A 21,396-nucleotide genomic window follows, 5' to 3' on the forward strand; every position below is an offset into this window, starting at 1 on the left:
CTAACAGGCCTTCCCTACATGGGGTTCCCCCAGAGAGTGCAGGCCCTGTGTGTCTGTGGGATTCTCTGTCCAGCCTCCTCTGAGAGCAAAGGGCCCTGAGGTCCCCTGCTGGCCCCATGCTGCCTGCATGCTCCCTCCAGGGTGGCTGTGAGTGACCAGTTCCAGACCTGCAAGATTTCTCTGCTGTTCCGAATCCCCTCCTGGGCCCACAGGGTGATGAGCTGCTCAGGAAAGGCAAAGCCAGTGCCATCATCAATACTGCACAAGAGGCGCAGGCCTGAGCACACGGACACCAGGGATGATGTTGTGGCAGTCTGGCAGCTGCCCTCCTCCAGGACCTGTGTGTAGAGAAAGTGGAAGTGCCTCTTGTTTATTTTTAGTATTTTCCAACTTCAGTAGCCTGTGCTCAACCTTTCACTGTCTCATTGAGGTCTGTCAAGAACAGCTCACACAGTGACCATTAGCTCTGTCTCCCAGACTAGTAAACAAAGGCACGGCACCATCTCACAGTGTGCCCAAGACTGCACGGCTCTGCAGGTGGCAAAGTGGGGATTTGAACCCAGAGATCCGGACACCCAGCTTATTCCCTTCTCTAAGACCCTGGTGCCTGCTTTCCTACTGTCTACCCGAGGCTTGGTCCAAGGAACACATTCCAACACCCATGTGGCCTCACATGTCAGCAAGAGCTTCTTAGTGGGAGGCATGAAGGGGTTTTAACCTCTCTCTCCCAAATCAGTAGTGGTGTGCACCCGGCCTCAAAAAGCTAGAGAAGGCACATGCCAATGCTCAGAAATCCAGCCTGTGGAAAGAAACCCAAGACAGGCTTAAAAGAAGAGGCCCAAACAAAGTCACCCATCTGCACAGGCCTCAGAAACACATCTCATAGCTGACAGAATTGGAGAATTTTAAGAGGAAGGGGAAAAAAAAATCTCTTGGCCAGAAAGCTGACCTGTTAGGCTTAAGGGCTATGAGAATCCATCAAGCAAGACTGCTTTCTGCCCCAGGCTGGCATTCTCTTCAGAACCAGCATTTGCTATCTGGGGCTATAAGAATGAGGAAAAACAGTCCCTTCCTTCTGGCCACTGGGGCTTCCACCACCCCCCCCCCCCCGCCGCCCCCAGGGAACACTTTCCTTGTTGGCCTCCTCTCAACTCCCCTCAAAGGAGTCTCTGATATTCCCAAACATTCCAGGCTTTTCTCATTGCCTGAAACACTTCCCCCCCAATGCTCCATGGCTGGGCACTTTCCAGGGCTCTGCTCTGACACCCCCTCCCAGCCCAGCACCTCCCTCCTGGCACTCACTACCTTGGCAGGTACTCACAGGCCCATATGCTCTCATCTGTTCTCAGCCATATCCCTATCTCTTCATAAACACTTAGGAACTGGGTGCTTACTAAAGCTGTGCTAGGTACAGCCCTACAAAGTAGGCATGTGACTCCATTTACAAAAGGGGAGAGGACAGACAGCTCAAGAATGGTCAGAAACATGCCATGGCCACAGTGGAGAAGCTCAGATAGCCAAATGCACCTGGACCACCCTTGTCTCCCTCCCACCTGATTCCTTTGTGAGGACTGTGAACTTGGGGACAGGCACGTCATGGTGTAGCAGGAGGGGGGGGGTGCTGGGCCACATACTTGAGGGCCCAGCACCACCATGCCACGCAAGAGTCCACACACACAGGATGCAACACCCTCCACCTGCAGCTGTGTTAGCTCAGGGCACTTCCTGGGTAGTCAGGTGTTCCTTGGGCACCTGCATCTGACTAGAGGTGGGTCCTGCCTGGTTTCATTCCTGCGCCCCATGGCTCAGAGTCCTGTCCAGCTGTGCTTCCTCATCGGGACGCAGGAACAAGGGCAGCTCCACCACAGAGGAGGCACCCTCCCTCCACTGGCTCCAAGCATGACGTGGTGGGACTTCATGGCCTCTGACCTTACATGGCCTGACACTTTCCTTTAACACTCCTAGTTTCTTCTCTCTCCATTCTCATCAGGTTTAGATTCAGAAATGGGACTCTCAGATTACACCTAGTGCAGCAGAAAACAACATTACTCATCTTGTACCGCCACCTACAAACTACAGGATCAGCCACATCAGCAGAGAAGCATTGGCAAGACTCCCCCAGAGAACCTTGCCCTGTGGTGGAAGAGGGAGGTTCTCCTCTCCTGGGATGGAGAAAAACCAAATGCTAAGCCAACGGTCAGCAAATGAGATCACAATTAAATAACCGCCTAAAATCTGCTCTTCTCCATCTGCAGAGACCTGGATGAGAGATTAAATTCAGGAACACAACAAAGGGAGAGTACAAGGAAAGGAGTACCTGGAGAGCTACTCCTAGGGAAGGTACAGAATGCTCTCACTGCACCACAATGGGGAGGAGAGAAGAAGCTCTTCTAATGGAAGGTACACTGGGATAGGCTTCTTGAGGAGAAAATCGAGGAACTGCCATGTAATCCTCATAAAACCCCTATGAGGTAGGGATGAAGAGCCTGAAGCTCAGAGAAGGCAAGTAACTCATTCAGGGATACACAGTTAGGGAGGGGCAATGCCAGATCAGCAGAAGACCTGTGTGATTCTAGAATCTAAATCACATGGCCTCCCACTCACACATGTATGTGTACATACTCCCACCAACTCCCAGGTCTGTGAAGATGATGAAGGCCAGAGTGACAGCAGTTGCTGCTGTGGTTCAAAGCTTAATCATCCCATTTTACCTGGTGATGAGACCAGGACATGCTCGGTTTGATGGGAGTGGAAGACTCTGGAAGTGAAGCGGGCCCGTGATTGAATAGGCCAAGCTGGAATTCCTCAAGACTCACTCTGCCGTCTCCATCTTGATCCAGTTTGTTAAACAGGTCCTCCAGTTCCTAGACAAAAGCCGCCACACCTGTGCTGAGGCCCCACCCACAAGCAGCTGCATGTCAGTCACCACCACCCAGGCCTTCCCTGGGCAGTCTGCTTGTCCTTACCAAACTCACCTGGGACACACCTGATGTCCCCCGACTCTGTCTTGTGACATCTACATACCTGGTCAGTTTCCACCCTGCTGTGAAGGGGTGCCACCTGCACTTCCTAATTCCATAAATACCCATTCAGAGTAACTTGCTGGATGGCAGGAAGAAGACATACATATGGAGGGGGTCCTGGGCCCCCAGCAATTCAGAGAACAGCAAGGACAGCAGGACTAAGGGGAACTTTAGTAAGGAGGCATTTCCCCATCACATCACCACTGCCCACCCCCCTCCCCTTGGCCCCTGCAAGGGAGTGCAGCCTGCCTCAGAGGGCATAACATCTGGGTTGGGCAATGCAGGAAGGGGAAAGGGCACTCCAGGCAGAGAAAGGGTCATAAGTGAAGGTGCTCAGAAGCTGGTGAGGCAGGCCATACATGACATGTGTGGGTGCAGACCTCAGCAGAAGCACTGGGAGTTACCAGAGGACTTTAGACCACAAAGTAGTACAACCACATCAGTGTCTGGAGGGTGAAGGGACTCTCCAGATGCAACAGCAACCTGACCACCACAAAGAACCTGTCCTTTAGTGTGGTCTGCCTCAGACCCTCTCACCTCCTTCTCCAGTGCCTGGAGCCCGATGCTTTGGCAGACCACAGCCAGCTCCTGCTCGCTGAGGTGGCCGTTACTGCCAACACCTAGCTTTTCCCAGATGCCACGAACCCGGCTCTCAGGGGTGTCCAGGGAGAGGCTGCAGGGCTTCTGGAGGCATCTGAAGACCTCAGAACCCCAAGGTGGCAGCTGGCCTGAAGCAGGAAGAGTGACAGGTAAACCTGATGTCCAGGTAGAAGCACTTAGGGGAAATATACCAATGCTGGCAACTGACTCTGAAATCAGATGGATGGGCAGGTGGACACACTTGAGTAGTGAAGCATCAAAGGTGGAATCTAGGTGATGAGTACATGGCTGTTCACAATACGATTCTTTCATCTTCATTCTGTGTTTCCAAATTTTCATAATAAAATGTAGGTGGGGGTGGGAGGAACCTCTGGTCCATGTGGGGAAAGCTTTTTCTCAAAGGAACCTCCTAAAGTCAGACCACTGGAAGCATATAAAAGAGGGCTGCATTATTTGTATTTACAAAAAACAAAACAAAACAAAATAAAACAAAAAAAACCCCTAGTTTTTAAAAAATAAATTTCAGAAACTAATGTTTCTGAGCTTTGCCAGAGAAACAACTTGTGGAATGGACAGACGTTGGGGGTGCCCGTGAGAAGCCATCATGGATGAGCCATGCTTCAAGCCAGACATTCCCTCTACAGTCAGTCCACGCCACCCAGCCTGACACAGAGAGGCAGCTCAGACTCCACATGACTGAAGTTCCCCATCAGCAGCTTGGGTAATGGGCTACTTTGACATTAATTACTTTGATAGCCCAACTAAGAACAAGAAAGTCACTTTTCCTGAGGAAAGCCAGGCCTGTGTGCTCATGAACAACACTGTGTTGGGTTGAGGAAAATGCCTTAAAAAATTTTTTTTAATGTTTATTTTTGAGGGAGGGGAGGGGAAAAGAGACAGGGAGACATAGAATCTTGAAGCAGGCTCCAGGATCTGAGCTGTCAGCACAGAGCCCTATGCAGGGCTTGAACTCACAAACTGAGAGATCGTGACCTGAGCTGAAGTCAGATGTTTAACCGACTGAGCCACTCACGCACCCTGGAAAATGCCTTTTTTGAGATCTCTTCCAGCATAAAGTGTCTGAAATTTCTAAGTAAAAGCATAAAAGCACCTCTGATACTAGGGTTTATTTCTCAAGAATGGCAAAGGAGATAAATAAATCCTCTGAGGTCTGATGTGAGTTTCATGCACACTGTCAATTCTAACCCAGTGAAAAGGTTTCTGTTCGAGGCTAGGAAGAACCCAACCTGCTCTGCAGGCAGAGAGACCCAAAATTGCACTGTGCACAACCTTCCTTTCCTACCCTAGATTTAGAATTGAAACCAAGACGGTTAAGATGTGATCACTTGGCTGCTCTTCCTTATCTATGTGCTTTGTCCAACAGCTGAGGTGGGCGCTCAGGTCAGTTCCCCTGACATCCACTAAGTTAAACACTGAACAATGGCTCTCGTCCTTGAGGATCACAATCTAGATCATGCTCAGTTCCAACTGCTGATTTTTTACTGCAGCAGAAATTCAAAAGGTCAATTGTGGTCTCCCTCTCCAAGTAAAGTTTCTGCACTTTCTCCTCTGTGTGGGAGGTATGTTTAAAGCATCCCCAGACGTACATGTGGGCACACTGCTATCTTATGTACCCCTGCTTTTGCCTTCCAGTTGCCCCTGCAAGGCTCCTGAGGGCCAGGACCACATCTGCTATTTTATCTGGAGCACAGACACAGAGCCACTGGAGGTTGCCAAGACTGCTTGCACACAGCTAGGAAGACGATGTGCCCAGGTCTGGCACATTAAGAAGGGAGTGCAAGAGGCCTGGGACCTCAGGCCATGCCTGCCACCTGGGGTCATGCTGGTCCTCACAGATTGCGAGATGTGGCCCAACCATACTGCTCCCTTGGCCAGGGGCCTCTGTCCAAGGATCTGACCTCAGGGGATGCTGAGCACCAAGAGACTACCTCCTGGCTGGGACCACGTCTGGAGAAGGGGCCCACCAGATACAGCACCCACTCTGCATGCTTCCCAGGAAATTACACATGGCTGGCTCACCGACCAACAAGCCAGCTCCTTGAACTTCAAAGAGAACCAACCATGAGTCTGTGGCTTTACCTTGTGCTTCAAACAACTCATTCTGAGGTTCTTTAGCACTTTCAGCTTCTTCATCTGACTTGAGACTCTGTAGAAAAACGAAAAGAAGGATATATTTTGGAGCTAGGTAGGGACTGAGGAAGAGGACAAACAGCTGGTGAGATGCAGCTCCTCAGGCAAAACCCCCCACCTACAGATGGCCTTTGCACCAAGCCGTGAGGCACAGGCACAGAACAGCTCCTTCTCACAGACCAAGCACTACAATGTAGACACAGAGACACATGAAGCTCCTCAACATAAACCAAGTCATCAGTAGTTAACACTAAAAACATAATCAAGCACTTGTACCCAAACAGGAATGAAAAATGCTCCCCAAACCAACACCTCCTTGTGGTGCTGGCTTCGGACACCAGCACTGGAGAGGAATGGCCAGGGAGTATGGTCAACCTTCCACTGCACGACATTATCTTGCTCAAGCTTGATGGTCTTCACTTCTCTGTACCCTGTCCCTTATCATCCAGATCAGTTCAGCAAACAGTTGGAGGGAGAGTAGTTCTCCTGTCCCTCCAGGAGCTCCAGGGACAGCATGATACATAGCAAGCACTGACTCCTCAGTGCCCTTTGCAAGCTGTACCCTGAAGGGGGTGGGCCATCAAGAAACACTTGACTGTGGGGCGCCTGGGTGGCTCAGTTGGTTAAGTGTCCAACTTTGGCTCAGGTCATGATCTCACAGTTCGTGAGTTTAAGCCCCGCGTCGGGCTCTGTGCGGACAGCTCAGAGCCTGGAGCCTGCTTCAGATTCTGTCTCCCTCTCTCTCTGCCCCACCCCCGCTCATGCTTTGTCTGTCTTAAAAAAAAAAAATTAAAGAAACACTTGACTCAGGTAAAAACCTCATGTTTTTGTGGCCAAGTTGGCTGACTACAAAGTCAAAGTCTGCTTCTGACAGGTGCTATGCATCCCACATCTGATTCTGGAAGGAATGCCAAGTTGGCCAAGACTCAGCACTCCTCAGAGCCAGCACTGAAGTGAGAGTGGAATCTGGGAGCAGGTGGTATGTCCCATTTTTCTAATGCATTCAGCCTAACTGACAACCCTAAAAACAGCATTCCTCCATGTTCTAGTTCCAGGGATCAAAGATGGTTTTAAAAAGCAGAACAGCATAATGGAGATAGAGCAGACTCCTTAGACCTCTATCCCTGCAAACCAAAGTTAAAAACGATAAAAAAGTGAATGCCTGGGATTTGTTGGTATTAACCAGGCATAGCATGTCCCTGAGCAAAGAAACTCTAGGATTTAAATAGATATGCTTGCCTCAACAAATGCTGAACATGTAATCAAATTAATGTGAGGGTCTTATTGAAGATAAGTCCCCATAAAGCCCCACCTGACAAAATGGACATCACAGAGAGTAGGAACCAGGAACCTTCTGGAATTCTTGAAAATAAGTCTAAGGACTCCACAGTTAACTTGAAAGTTATGGATCTGCCTCATGGATATTTCCTGACATGAAGGCTGTAAGGCTCCAGCAGACCATCTTCTGCAGTATCTCGGCAGCAGTGAACGATTTAGGGACATGGGGGGATAGAATCAACCCTCAGAGCCCTGGGAGGTCTCAGCACATGTTTGCCAAATTGTAAGTGGTATATTCTTGTATATTCCAAGTGTTCAAGGCAGGTGGGACCATGGGCCTATTGGTACTTCCAAGTTCCTAACCTTACAAGGGCACCAGAAAGGCATCTTTCTTTCTTTTCTCACTCTTATGAAACCATAAAAAACAGCCTTCTCACAGTGGTGGGGGAAAGTTGGTGGTGATAAGCAGGAGAGGGAAAGAAACAAGTGATTTCAGCACAAATTCTCCACTGCCCTAATGTCTGAAGAAGTACACTCTGGCCAGAATTCCCTGCAGACAGACCCAGAGACACTTTAACAATTTTTTTTTTTTAAGTTTATTTATTTATTTTGAGAGAGAGACAGAGAGAATGAGGGGGGGAGGGGCAGAGAGAGAGAGAGAGAGACAAGGAGAGAACCTCAAGCAAACTCCACACCTAGCATGCAGCCCAACATGGGGCTAGATCTCATGAACCATGAGATCATGACCTGAGCCAAAATCAAGAGTCAGTCACTTAACCAATTAGGTCACCCAGGCACCCCAGACTTTAGAATGAAATGTCATTCCCCAAAATGCACCCTTGTTTCTGGCAACTTGAGATGCCCAGAAATGCCCACCTGCCCCTCACATCCTCTTATAGTCATGTCACAATGACTAAATGAGATGGTGGCCTAGGGTGGGGAAAGGAGGAACTCGGACCCACCTCCACACTTTCCAGAGATGCAGAGCGGCGGAGCTGGCCTCTCCCAGTGGCCCTCGCCTGCTGTTCTGGTAAACATTTGGCTCCTGTTGCAGAGCCACATGGCTCAGGCTCAGGGCAGCTCCAGCGACCATACCATTTAGAGCCACTCACATACTTTGGCGGGACAGCACGTGAGGCAGCTGGAAAGAAAATATGAGGTTTGGTGGAGGGGGTGGGGGGGGGGACAAGGGAGCGGATGGTCTGTGCACACTGCAGAACACATTTCAAGATACAGAGTGTAGCTCTCACAGAAGCACACAGAAAATGTCTGGAAGAACACAGACAGCAGTTAACAGTGGTCAATCTATTCCTCAGGCAGGGAACTGAGAAACCCAGGCTGGGAGATGGGAACTTTCTACTCTAAACTCTACGTGCTATTTAAAGTTTTCTGAGCATACTGCTTTTATGTAGTAAAAGACTACTACTAATACAAAAAGACTTTTTTGTATTTACATAATAAGAGACTAATACTAATAGCTTTTTATACAAAGAAAAAAAAACCCTCCAATATTCCAGCAACATACTGTTCTAGAGACCAGAAGGTCACTTCCTACCCTGCTTACTTCAGGACCCCATCTGGACAGGACTGTCAGGGAACTGTGGGCATGGACCTCACACACAGCCAAGGGAGGCTTAAACTCTGCTGGTCTGAAGTCTGGGGCAAAGGCAGGCATGAGTTTTAGTCTGGGATTCATGAGAATCTCTTAAACCCTAATAACCCTTTGCATTTCCTTCTTCCCTCCTTACCTGTTCACATTTGTACACAATGTGACCTCTCAGGCAGAGAAGAAATGATACTGACTCTGTGAGGAATTTGGGTGAGTAAGAAACAGACTTGGAGAGGGTATCATGGGCAGCAGCCAGGACATGACATAGGTTCAGAGGGAAGCAGCCAGCATGGGCCAGTTGGAAAGAAAAGCATAGGATCCAATGAAGTAATTCCAGGCCAGGAAAACAGAATTTCACTGAAAGGTGTCATGCTTCTTTAAGTCAAGTACCACATCATTCCTTTCTTCCATCCCCCCTGACCTTGACCCCTGACTCCTGACCTTGAGACCACATCAGAGGAAGGGGCTGGGTCCAGCCTGGCCAACTGAAAGTACAGTGATGCTAGTGACAGACAGACACTGGGGATGAGGGAGGAATTTTAGGGAGGAAGATGCCAAGTTCCATGTGGGATGTGCAGACTATGAAGTGACAGCATGACATTTAAGACAGCTGACAATATGCAGGGTGACTATAGCATGTCTCACCTCACTGGGACACTTGAAGGTAATCATAAATTATACCAATCAGCCTGGGACAACAGGCACGTGATGTACTGAAGAGGAGGGCAAAGTTTCCAAGCCCGCAGAGAGAAAAAAAGAGGGAGCAACCCAGCAGTGTTCAGAAGGGGCAAACTACAAATATGGAGAAAGGCTCCCACCAGAGAGCTGCCAAAAGGGTAAGTGAAAGTCAGTGAATTTGGGCTCTTGCATATGAGCATCGTTTCTGGTTACAGAGAGGCTGTGGGCTGGCTGATGTGGGTGGGAGAAGAATCCTCCTTCCACCTTGAGGGGGTATAAGAAGGAAAGTCGTATCAGGCAGGAAATGGGAAGCTGGGGCACAGTTGGGAAACCAAGTGCCGAAAAATCAGAGGGGCTCTGATGTCCCCTTGATCTGCCATGAAGGGAAGGAGTCTCAGGCCACACATATGACCATTTAATTGAGGACAGCTTTGAGATCTGAAAGAAAAGAAAAAGGCAAAGAAAACAAAAGAATTGAAAGAAGAGGGGGGAAAAACCACAAGTCCTAGAATACTTTCTTAACTCTTTGGAGAAACTGAGTGCATGCCAGAGATCTAGTTTTAAGTTTAGAAGCTCCACACATTCTCTAGCATGGGAGGAGCATATATAGTGTCAGGGACCCTGGGCATCGCCCTTCCATTCCTATCCATGATCACATGCCACATTCCCAAATCTTGTGTTAGTAAAGGCCTGTGGCATTCTTCACCTCTTTCAGAAGAACAGTGTCAGACAAAGTGACCAGCGAATGCCCCAGGGGTCATGCAGGGTTCTCTACACTATACCCAGGTGCCGTGTAGCCTTTAGCAGCCAGCTGAAGGAGCGGGTTCTGGCTACACTGTGTATACAAGGGCCCAGTGCTTACAACAGGAAAACCGGAACTCAAATCTTGGCCACAGTTCCAAGATCTATGTGGGATCTTGGACAAATCCCTTCACACATCAGCCCTCAGTTCTTCATCTGAATAATGGGTATGATAATGCCACAGGATTCTGTGAGCCTGGCACACTGAAGACAACTGATGTGAGGTATCATCCTTTCCACTCCCCATTCCCCTGCCCCAAGCTCTCCCACTATTATCCCTGTTATCTGGTCATGCATCTGCTCTAGACCAAGGGTCCACTGTGGGAGGAGCCTGTTGCGGACCAGAAGGAAAAGAGCTCCCTCCTCGATCTCATCAATACCATAGCTCCAACCTCAAACACATTGCCCCTTGCCCTATTTCACTCACTGCCCAATACTCACCACAGGTAGCCAAGATGGGTCTGAAGCACATCAAGTGGCTGTCATTCACAGCCTGAAGTCCAATGGAACAGGCACTGAGAATGTTCATCATCATCTTCTGACCCTCAACCCACAACCTACATGCCCCTGAGTGGACCTCTTTCCAAACCCTCCCTCCACCTCCTGACCATTACCAAAGCCAGGGGGCATTCCTCCTCAGGATGTCCCTTCCATTTGGAAATTCTATCTTTGTCCCTCCAGCCCCATTCCCATGACAGGCATGTCAGCACAGCACAACACTACTGCCTGACATAAGATACATCTGCAAATGACTGCTGGTCATGTAATGGCTCCCACCCTGGTCAGATCTTCCCAAGGCTGGTGGCATCCTATCTGTTCTGCCAACCTCAGTGGTCTAGATGTACCTTATGTCTGCACTGAGCTTTCAAATCTTGAAACTTCAACTGCTCCACAGTTGAAGATATAAAGTTCTACTTTATCTTGTCAACACTTCATGCTGTAAGGACAGCACGCAGTATTATTTGACACCTGTGATACTGTGATTTATAATAAATATATATTTGGTCTTCACCCCATCCCTGGCAACCAAACCTGAGTTTATGTTAATGAGGTGACTCCTAGAATGCCCTTCAGAATGGGGGCTGGTTGCCTGGACACCCAACCATGTGATTAGAGGGTTAGAACTTTCAGCCCCACACCTGACCCCCAGGGAAGTGGGAGGGGCTGGAGGTTGCATTCAGTCATAAATAGCCAGTGGTTTGATCAATCATGCCTATGTAATGAAGCCTGCATAAAAACTCAACAGGATGGGGTTCAGAGAGCTTTTGGAGTGAACACACAGAGATTGGGGTAGAGTGGTGTGTGGTGAGAGGGCATGAGCTCTCCATCCTTTCCCCACACCTTGCCCTGTGCCCCTCCCTCTTCCATCTGGCTGTTCCCAAGTTCTATCCTTTTATAATAAAGTAGTGATTTAGTAAGTAAACTGTTGCTCTGATTTCTATGAGCTGCTTTTGCAAATGAATTGAACCCAAGGAAGGGGCTATGGGAATCTCTGACTTACAACCAATCAGAAAGACAGGCAACAAGCTGGACTTGTGACTGGCATCTGAAGTGGGGGCCATCTTGTAGGACTAAGGCTATCTCCAGGGAGGTAATGTCAGGGTTGAGTTGCAATGTAGGACACTTAGATGGTGCTGGGGAATTGCCTGGTGTGGGACAAACTACCACACATTTGGTGACCAGAAGTGCCAGAAGTATTCAGAGGTGCTATGTGTAAAGGAAAGCAATAGAGCTTTTCCTTTCCAACACTATGGACAAATAAGGAAACAAAAGAAGAAAAAAATCCAATGTCTCATCCCAGTCCACACAGCTTGGCAGTCAGACAGTGGAGTTAGGATTTAATTCTCAGACCTACCAATATCCTTCAGTCTGAATACCACACTCCTGAAGGTAACAGATAAATAATGAAAAAAACTTAAGGTGAGTAGAGAAAGTCCTCTTACTAGATTCCAAGGAACTACTGTCTTCATCCGAGGGGCCAGCACCAGCATTTGATGACAACACTGCCACAAAACCTTCCTTAAATTCCTCAAAGTTAACCTGGTAAATGTAAGAAAACAGAGGTCAGTGTTACTTTCAACAGATCATATATGTAATACCTTAGCCTTTTGTTTATATTCTCACATGGAACATATTGCTGCCTTTAGCACTGAGAGCATTCATTTCATTTTTTCTAATATTCACTTAAGATTTTTAAAAATTTTATTTTGAGACCTCCATTGTGTGTGCACACCAATGGAGGAGGGGTAGAGAGAAAGAATCCCAAGTGGGCTCTGTGCTGATGTGGGGCTTCAACAATCACAAACTGTGAGATCATGACCTCAGGCCAAGTCAAGACTCGAACACTTAACCAACTGAGCTACTCACACACCTCAATATTTTTTTTAAGTAGACTCCACACCCAGCACAGAACCCAATTTGGGGCTTGAATTCACAATCCTGAGATCAAGACCCTAGCCAAGATCAAGAGTCAGATGCTTAACTGACTGAGCCACTCAGGCACCCTAAGAATTTTTTTAAACAGAAGAATAAGGAAAGCAAGCCAAAAACTGATCACCAACAAAACCCAATTACAAATTTTAATAAGTACATCAAACAACATAATTAGAAAATTGAACCAAAAAGGGGTATCTGATGATCATAAAACATTAATATACATAAAGAAAATATTCAAGCTATCACCACCCCATCAAGAAATGGAATATTGCCAGCATCCCAGAGGGGCCTCCACCACGGCTCCTTTTGATTAAATCACCTGCCCCCCTACTCTGACTTTTATAGTAATAACATCTTTGCTTTTATACATTTGTATGCATCCCTGAGCAATATGGCTTAGTTTTGCTTCCTTTCAAATTTGATCTAAATGGAATTATATGCATATATTCTTTTATCCCCTGCTTCTTAAAACTCAATATTACTTCTGTAATACTCGTTCAAGCTGCCATGCATAATTCTTTTTTGCTGCTATACAGCATTCCATTGTTTAACTGTGTATTTACTAACTATTCTCCTGCTGATGGATATTCCCATTGTTTCCAGTGTCTGATTATTTACAAAAAAAACCAAAACTGCTTTAAACATTATTGCACATTTGTCCTTAGGAGTTTCTCTAGTGTATATGCCAAAGAATGGGATTGTGGGGTCATAGAATATGCATTTGAATCTTCTTGGTGAACTGAATCTTTTATCACTATAAAATGCTAACCCTCTTTAGTTCGGAAATGTTATTTACCATAAAGACTAGCTTTCTTCTGATTAGTATTTACATGCTATACCTTTCCATCAAATTTTAATAATATTAGTTTTTTATATCCTTATATTTCTGATGTTTGTGAAAGCTTCATCTTTTAACTACTTAGTCTATTTACATTTAACATAATTACTGATATAGTTGGATTTAAATCTACTATTCTACAGTGTGCTTTCAATCTGCTTCTGCTTGTGTTTTCTCCCTTGTTTCCTCTCTTTGGATTTACTGACCTTTTTTTTAGGACTTCATTTTTCCTTTACTAAGTTACAGGTTATGCACTCTATTTCCATTCTCTTTTCCTTCATTCTAAAAATTACAATGTGCATCCCCAGCTTATCAAAGTTTACTGTTAGTCAATACTTTTACCCTATTCCACGGCAATACAAAACCTATGTAACAATTTAATTTCATTTACTACACTCCTGACTTTCATGCCTTTGTAATCAATTGTTATATATTTTAATTCACTCTATTTTAACCTCCCACAAAATATTATTTTTGCTTTATATAATCAATGTTCATTAAGAATTATACAAATATTTACTGCTTTGTTTTTTGTTTATTTTTGTGTTTCTGACCTTCTGTCTAGGATAATTTTCCATCTATTTGAGGTACATCCTTTAGAATTTCATTTTTCTTAAGTATGCTGGTGCTAAGCTCTTTCTAGTTTGATTGTCTGAAATGTTTTTACTTCACTTTCAGTAAACTTTTTTTAAGTAGAAAAAAAATTTATTAAAAGAATAGTGGAAATGACCCAGATATCCATAAATAGAATGGGTAAATAAATTATGATATAGTCAGACAATGAAATATGATGATGGAAAAAAAAAAAACACTGACAGAGATATGATACTGAGTAAAAAAAACCCAGAGAGCATGTACTGAGCATGTACTGTGTATTTCCATTATATAAAGTTCAGAAACAGACAAAGCAAATCCATGGTGCTAGCATCAGGACAGCTGGTAGCCTTAGTCAAAGAGGGACTGCAAGGGACATGAGGAGGGATTCAGGATGCTGGTTACCCAGGTGCAGTCAGCATGGGATATTCATTGAGTATATACTTCTGATATGTGCTCTTTTCTCTATGGATGATTTAATAAAAGTCACACAGAAAGAAATCAACAGATGAGATTAGGTAGGTCAAGAGGTCACCAGTAAATGCTGAAAAAGGTTTGGGGCTGTAGGTGCAAGCATGCTTCCCAAGTCTGGCACAGAACTTGAATGAGCAAAACTCTGTTGCTGCTGCTGAGCACTAAATGCAGCTGTCTGCTGAGGATACATGTGTTATTATGACCTGACATTGGATTATTTGTGCATTTGTTTATTTTTGTCTCTAGCATGTGATGCCACTTCTGGCAAATAGTTTATGGGATATGTTTGCCTCTGTATCTTTTCCTAACTGAGCAGAATTCGTCTTTTCACTGATGCGTTCTTTCACCTTTACTCTTAAAGGACCTTGCTGAGTATGGAACTCAGGTTGCCAGTTGATTTCTACTAGCACACTGGAGATACCTTTCCACTGGTTTCCAGCTTCCGCTGTTATCTTTCAGAAGGCAGCTGTCAATCTAACTATGGCTCATTTTCAAGATACATCTATTTTTCCCAGACTTCTTTTCAAAAAAAATTATTAAACTTTTCATTTTGAGAGAATTATACATTCACACGCAGTTATAGGAAAAAGTACAGAGATCCTGTATACCCATCTCTGGCTGCTTTTATGATGATTTCTCTGTTTACTTTCAGTTTTACAATAATATGGCTAGGTGTGGATTTCTTTGCATTTATGCTACTTGGAATTCAGTGGATTTGGGGAATCCCAAACCTGTTCTGGAAATTTGTTTTTTTAGCTATAAAAACATATAAATGTTCACATTATGCCCCACCTCATTCACTCCTCTCTCCTGGGATTCCAAATAAAGGGATGTTGGAATGTAGGACCTTCTCACTCTACCTTTACCTTCTCTTCTGTTTCTATCTTCATGCTATATTCTTGATTCCAGTTAATGAATGCTCTCCTCAGCTGTGTCTAATCTACATTGGTTTTAATTTTGGCCTGTGATCACACTTTTCGGTTCTAAAAATTGTATTTGGTTCTTTGTTCAGGTTTGTTATATCATTTTTTAGAGTTCCCTCTTTCCTATAGGTATTTTCAAGCTTTTTAAAAAAAATCTCTTCTCACACAGTAACCACAGTTGTTTGATATTTTGTTCGCAGTAATTCCAGTACCTCACATGCTGTGCACCTGCTTCTGTTGCCTATTATTCCCCTGGTTCTTGCTCATCCTGCCTTATTTGTGTGTTGGCTATCCTTGATTATATGCTGGTTGTATTTGACTATTACTTAGGAATAATTACAGATCTTGAATGATGGCACTTTGTCAAGAGAGGTCTTTTATTTGCTATTGCCAGATGCCTGAGGGCACCACCTGGACAGGACCACCTTCAGATAAGTGAGGTTATCTAGACCACTGAGGGGACTACAAGTCCAGACAGCAAAAGACACAATGGCTGATTCAGATCCTCCCTTAAATTGGGGGCTGGTTTATCAGATTCTCTACCTTGGGTGAACCTGGGTTTTGACATATCTCCCTGGTCCTCTGAGGTCCCAAAGGCCACATCAATTTCACAGTTTCTCAACACTAATGGGGTTTTGTGTGATGAGCTTAACATCTTTCAGTATATGACTTATTATTAGAGATTTTTAGGTAATTCCTCACTGACTTATTTGCTCTCTTTTTTTTTATAGTTTATTTATTTTGAGAGAGAGAGAGAAAGAGAGATCTGGGAGGGACAGAGAGAGAGAATCCCAAGCAGGATCCACACTGCCAGCGTGGAGCCTGTTGTGGGGCTCAAACTCATGAACCGCGAAATCATGACCTGGGCCAAAATCTAGAATTGGACACTTAACCAACTGAGCCACCCAGGCTCATGACTTGCTTGCTCTTTACCATTTTCAAGATATTTGTTTTTATGATTTTGTTCAGCATTTTTTAGTAGCCCATACAGGAAGGCTGGCCTGAGTTTGCAAACTACCAGAATGTTTGAAGCCTGTTCATACTTTTTTTTTAGGACTACATAAATTCCATCATATGGATCTATCTTAATCAATCTCATATTAAAAAGGCTATTTCCAATATTTTGCTATTTGAATTACCGCTAGAATGAATATCTTGCATATATGTCACTTCATATGAAGATAGACATTGTATTTCTGTCATTATCACATTCCAAGCTTCTGCATGTTGCCTAGCACATATTAAGTGCTCAGAAATACTTGTTGAATACATGGAAGTAGAATGAAATGACAATTTTGCTTGATCTAATCTCTGATTTCTTTTGTGTCTTTGATAACACTCATCAGATGACTTTCTTCTAACGATCAAATAGTAGTGAGATCTGATTGCCAAGTGTATTGCCATTTTATCTGATACTATTCTAACTGTGCTTATATGTTTCTGTGTCTTTTTCCTTCAATAAAGTGGGAAGAGCAACCCCATGGCACTAAGGTGCTTCACAGAATAGGACATACCATCATCTCCGTATAATCTCAGACTCACTCGTCACGATGAAGAGGCTGGACAGTGTGATCAAGAATCATTTTCAACTTTAAAATTATTTTCAGTAATACAATGTCAAGAATTGTTTTTCTAAGTATATGCACCCCTATGTTTATTGCAATAAACATAGCAAAGATATGGAAGCAGCCCAAGTGTCCATCAATAGATGGATGGATAAGGAAAATGTGGTATAGATAATAAAAAAGGAATACTGCTCAGTCATAAGAAAGGATGAGATCTTGCCAGCTGTGACAACATGGATGGACCCAGAGAGTATTATGTTAAGTGAAGTAAGTCAACAGAAAGCAAATGCCATCTGATTTCACTTGGGGTCTAAAAAATAGAATCTAAAAATAAAACAAATGAATGAACAAACAAAAAGGCAAAAACAGACCCATAAATACAGAAAACATGGTTGCCAGAGGGGAGGGTAGTGGGAGTACTGGCAAAATGAATGCAAGGAAGTGGGAGATATAAGCTTCCAGTTAAGGAATGAATAAGTCACGAGGATAAAAGGAACAGCATAGGGAATATAATCAACGATACTATAATGACGTTGTATGGTGGCAGATGGCAGCTACACTTGTGGTGAGCATGAGATAACATATAGACTTGTCCAATCTCTATGTTGTACAACTAAAACTAATTTAACACTGTATGTCAACTATATTTCAATTAAAAAAATAATTATTTTTTTGTGAGTAAAATTCTCTTTCTGCACAAGTTTAAAATATTCAATGTAAGGTCCTCACTACTAACGAAGAAAAAAGAGAACCTAACATAAAATGCACATGGAAATTCCCCACACTCCAAGGGAATCAGATCAGATTAATTTCTGGCTTGAAACCAGACCTTGATAATGTTTCCTTCACAGGAAATAGGAATTAAAAATGAGCATAACCTCAGTGCATTAAAAGATTACCTTGTTAATTAAAATTAATGTTGTTTATAATATTGTTATTCATTTTTATAACTGGATTACTGTATCAATGACTAACATTTACAAGATGTCATATATTAGTTACTACAAGGAAACTGGATATGTGATATTTGAACTAAAAAGCCAATCAATTCTTGTGGATAAAGGATTTATCTTGATTTTCTTTGAAATATCCTGAAATCTTCACCATTTGGTTTCTATCATGGTAAATGGTTGACAACTATCTGGACATTTCTGGCTTGACACCAGCTTCCTCTAAAACCTCTACAGAATCCACCTAAATGCTGGCTGTGTGAGCTATGCCCCATGTGTGGGATGAAGCAGAGGAGCAGTAAAAGCTCTGAAAGCAGAAATAATCCACCATGACTATACAATCACAGAGGAGGTGGTACACAGTGTGGGGTGGGGTGGAGGGAGACAAATGCAGGGCCCCTAGAGGCATCGGCTGGTGTGGACACTACTCTTGAAATGTTAGAGAGGGAAGGAGAGACAACTTCCGATGAGACTCAAGAGCACTAAGGGCAGCAGAAATCTTCACCATAAGAGAGAGGAGTTGGGACAAACAGAAAGATGGATGAACACACACACAGAGCTGTATTAAGAGACGATGTTAATCAGAAAAGGTCAGGCTCCTGTCAATGCCTGTGAGTGTCTGTGTCTCCTTCTAACATACCTCCCCATAAAAGTGTGAGGAAAAACATCCAGCCTCCTGGAAGGAGTTATAGCTCATAGGAACTCTCTTCCAGGATACAGGTGATGTGGGAGAAACCAGAAATCTCAAACAACCCAAGTTGATTTTTCTCTTAACTGATGCTCCAATACTAATACTTTTTTTTCCCTATCATAATTTGATGTTTCTAAATCTTGTACCATTTCTGCACATACAAAGGATAAAGTGGGGGAAAACTCTGGAATGATGTGATTATTCAATCAGCAGAATCTGTCATCTGAATGTGAACTTCTTTTTTTGGCTTTTAATTTTCCAAACTGCCAAAAATAATCAAGAAACTCAGATCATCTGTTTATACTGCTTGAATAACCAGAGTGATTTTCACAAATGTGCCTTTTGCTCCCAAATACAATTCCAGGTGATATCAAGAGGGGCTAGAACATTATCACAATTACACCTGATTCTTAAGTCCATAAAAAAATCAGGAATTCGGGGCGCCTGGGTGGCGCAGTCGGTTAAGCATCCGACTTCAGTCAGGTCACGATCTCGCGGTCCGTGAGTTCGAGCCCTGCGTCAGGCTCTGGGCTGATGGCTCAGAGCCTGGAGCCTGTTTCCGATTCTGTGTCTCCCTCTCTCTCTGCCCCTCCCCTGTTCATGCTCTGTCTCTCTCTGTCCCAAAAATAAATAAACGTTGAAAAAAAAATTAAAAAAAAAAATCAGGAATAGAATGAAGAGAGACAGAGAAAGAGTGTGGTCAGATTAATTGAGCCAGAGCTCCCCAAGAGGTAGTAACAGTATCCTACTGGCAGGCATTGGCAATATGGGGCAGTGGGTGCTTTGGGGAAGTAACAAGAGGTACATTTCGTCTGGACTCTCCCTATGCTGGCAGGATTTTTTTCTTGTTTTTCTGCATTTGTTTTTGTCCAAGAGCCCATTCAGGAAAATCTGCAGGCTGGATTTTTTTTTTATCATTCAAAATAAAAATGGTTTCATTGATTTGTCTGGAAAAAATGTTCTTCCTTCAAAGATGACCAACGAGATAACAGGCACTGTTTTTAACACTAAAACATTAACATCTGGACACATTTAAGAAGTAGGGACAAAGTAGGAGGTACTTTTCAGTGTTTCTGTCAGTAAAGCAAATTGTAGTCTAGATTCTAGATCACCATTCTAGATGACCTTGAAATTCCTAGCAAAAACAACTTGAGTTCATACTTTCCTCGATCTGGCCTAGATGAAATCACAGGACACCTCTCAACATACGTATCTATGTTTTGTTTTGCAACAGTGGTGTGCAGTTGCTTTGTTCATCTGCTATAATGAATTTCAAGCTGTGTAATTTTACTAGACAGTCTGCCTTCAAGGTAGTTTGAAGTTGCCTTTCTCTCAATGACAGTATGTCAGCTGCCCACAGATCCTTGTGTTTGTTTGTGAACCACATACCATTTACCCATACCAACCTTCCATCCCATCCCCCTCCCCCAATAAATCACTCAAACACCTTTCTGGAAAAACCAAACCAAACCTCTGGAAGTTACTATGCTTTAAAAAAATAATCTTAGGGGAACCTGGGTGGCTAAGTCAGTTGAGCGTCCAACTTTGACTCAGGTCATGATCTCATGGTTCATGGGTCTGAGCCCCACATGGGGCTCACAGCTGTCAGTGCAGAGCCTACTTCTCATCCCCTGTCCCCCTCTCTCTCGGCCCCTCCCCTACTCATGCTTTCTCTCAAAAATTAATAAACATTAAAAAAAAAGTAATCTTAAGGAAACTCTTGCTACAATGTAGAAGTTCAGCAGAAGGAAAAGCAGCTTTCCAGTTCCTAGTAACTCTCCTTTGGTCTGTCTCTTTAGTCAACTGATATTTCTCAAATGCCTACAGCTAACTATAGTATTCTGTGCTTTTCCTCATGAGAATGAAGTCAAATACCCACCCTGGCAAAGTGGTCATTTCCAAGAAGTGTTTGCAGAAGGATGGGCAGCTCCTTTTCCAGATGAAGCTTAAGGCAGAGCTGGGTCAGCTCTTCCCGGTCCAGAAAGCCTGTCCCTGTGGTGTCACAGCTGCTGTAGACTTCTTTGAGCTGTGAAACATAGTGGTTCTCTTCTTCTTCACCCATCCCATAGCAGGCTGGACATGCCAGGGGGAAAAGAGAAACAAGAGTACACTCTTATTGCCACATGCCACATTTTTTCACTGCTCCAATGAGCCTGGTATGGTGGCATCCAGGGTGCTCCTGTGAGACCTCTACAGGAGAGGTCAGAAACATGTAAATGGGGAGCCAGTCCTTGTTCAAAAGGACCAGAATTTCTCTGTTCTGTAAGAAAATATCTATTATAGAATAATCAGGAAAAAGAGATAGGTATAGAGAACTTAAAATCATCCAAAATTTCACCACCTAAAAATATCATTACTAATATTTTGACAAACATACATTCTAATTTTTCTCTCTCTATATATATAAGTATGGTATTTTTTTCCTTACTGGTATTTAGTTATAAATACTTTATAAAGTAAAAATGTTACTAAATTTTACTAAATAAAATTATTTACAATAAAAAATGGAAACTCCAATAAAATATATAGAGGATGTTACTTAATCACAAAGGAAAAAGTATATGGATAATAACCATATAAAATGTTCAAATTAAAACAAAGATACTCTTTGCCACTGTCAAATATCAAGAATAAAAACCCCAATGCTAACTGAGGCTATCATCAAAGGGGCCTCTCACATATTTCTGGAGAAAGTGACAATTAAATGCCTTCTGAAATATACTTTGTATACCAAGAAATTTTTAAATAATTGTATTATCTGACCTAGTTATTTCACATACACAAT

The 21,396-nt window shown here is 43.8% G+C and overlaps 1 protein-coding gene across 1 annotated transcript in view; it reads right to left on the reverse strand.

Moving 5' to 3' along the window:
- NINL (ninein like) overlaps positions 1-21,396 on the reverse strand; it is a 172,583-nt gene that overhangs the window by 72,305 nt on the left and 78,882 nt on the right. The window contains 7 exon segments of the mRNA XM_053200333.1: positions 168-338; positions 2,712-2,864; positions 3,561-3,751; positions 5,724-5,790; positions 8,015-8,193; positions 12,084-12,180; positions 20,491-20,684. Coding sequence (XP_053056308.1) covers positions 168-338; positions 2,712-2,864; positions 3,561-3,751; positions 5,724-5,790; positions 8,015-8,193; positions 12,084-12,180; positions 20,491-20,684 — 1,052 coding nt within the window.

The sequence above is a fragment of the Acinonyx jubatus genome, chromosome A3, assembly GCF_027475565.1.
Source record: "Acinonyx jubatus isolate Ajub_Pintada_27869175 chromosome A3, VMU_Ajub_asm_v1.0, whole genome shotgun sequence".
Classification (NCBI taxonomy): Eukaryota; Metazoa; Chordata; class Mammalia; order Carnivora; family Felidae; genus Acinonyx; species Acinonyx jubatus.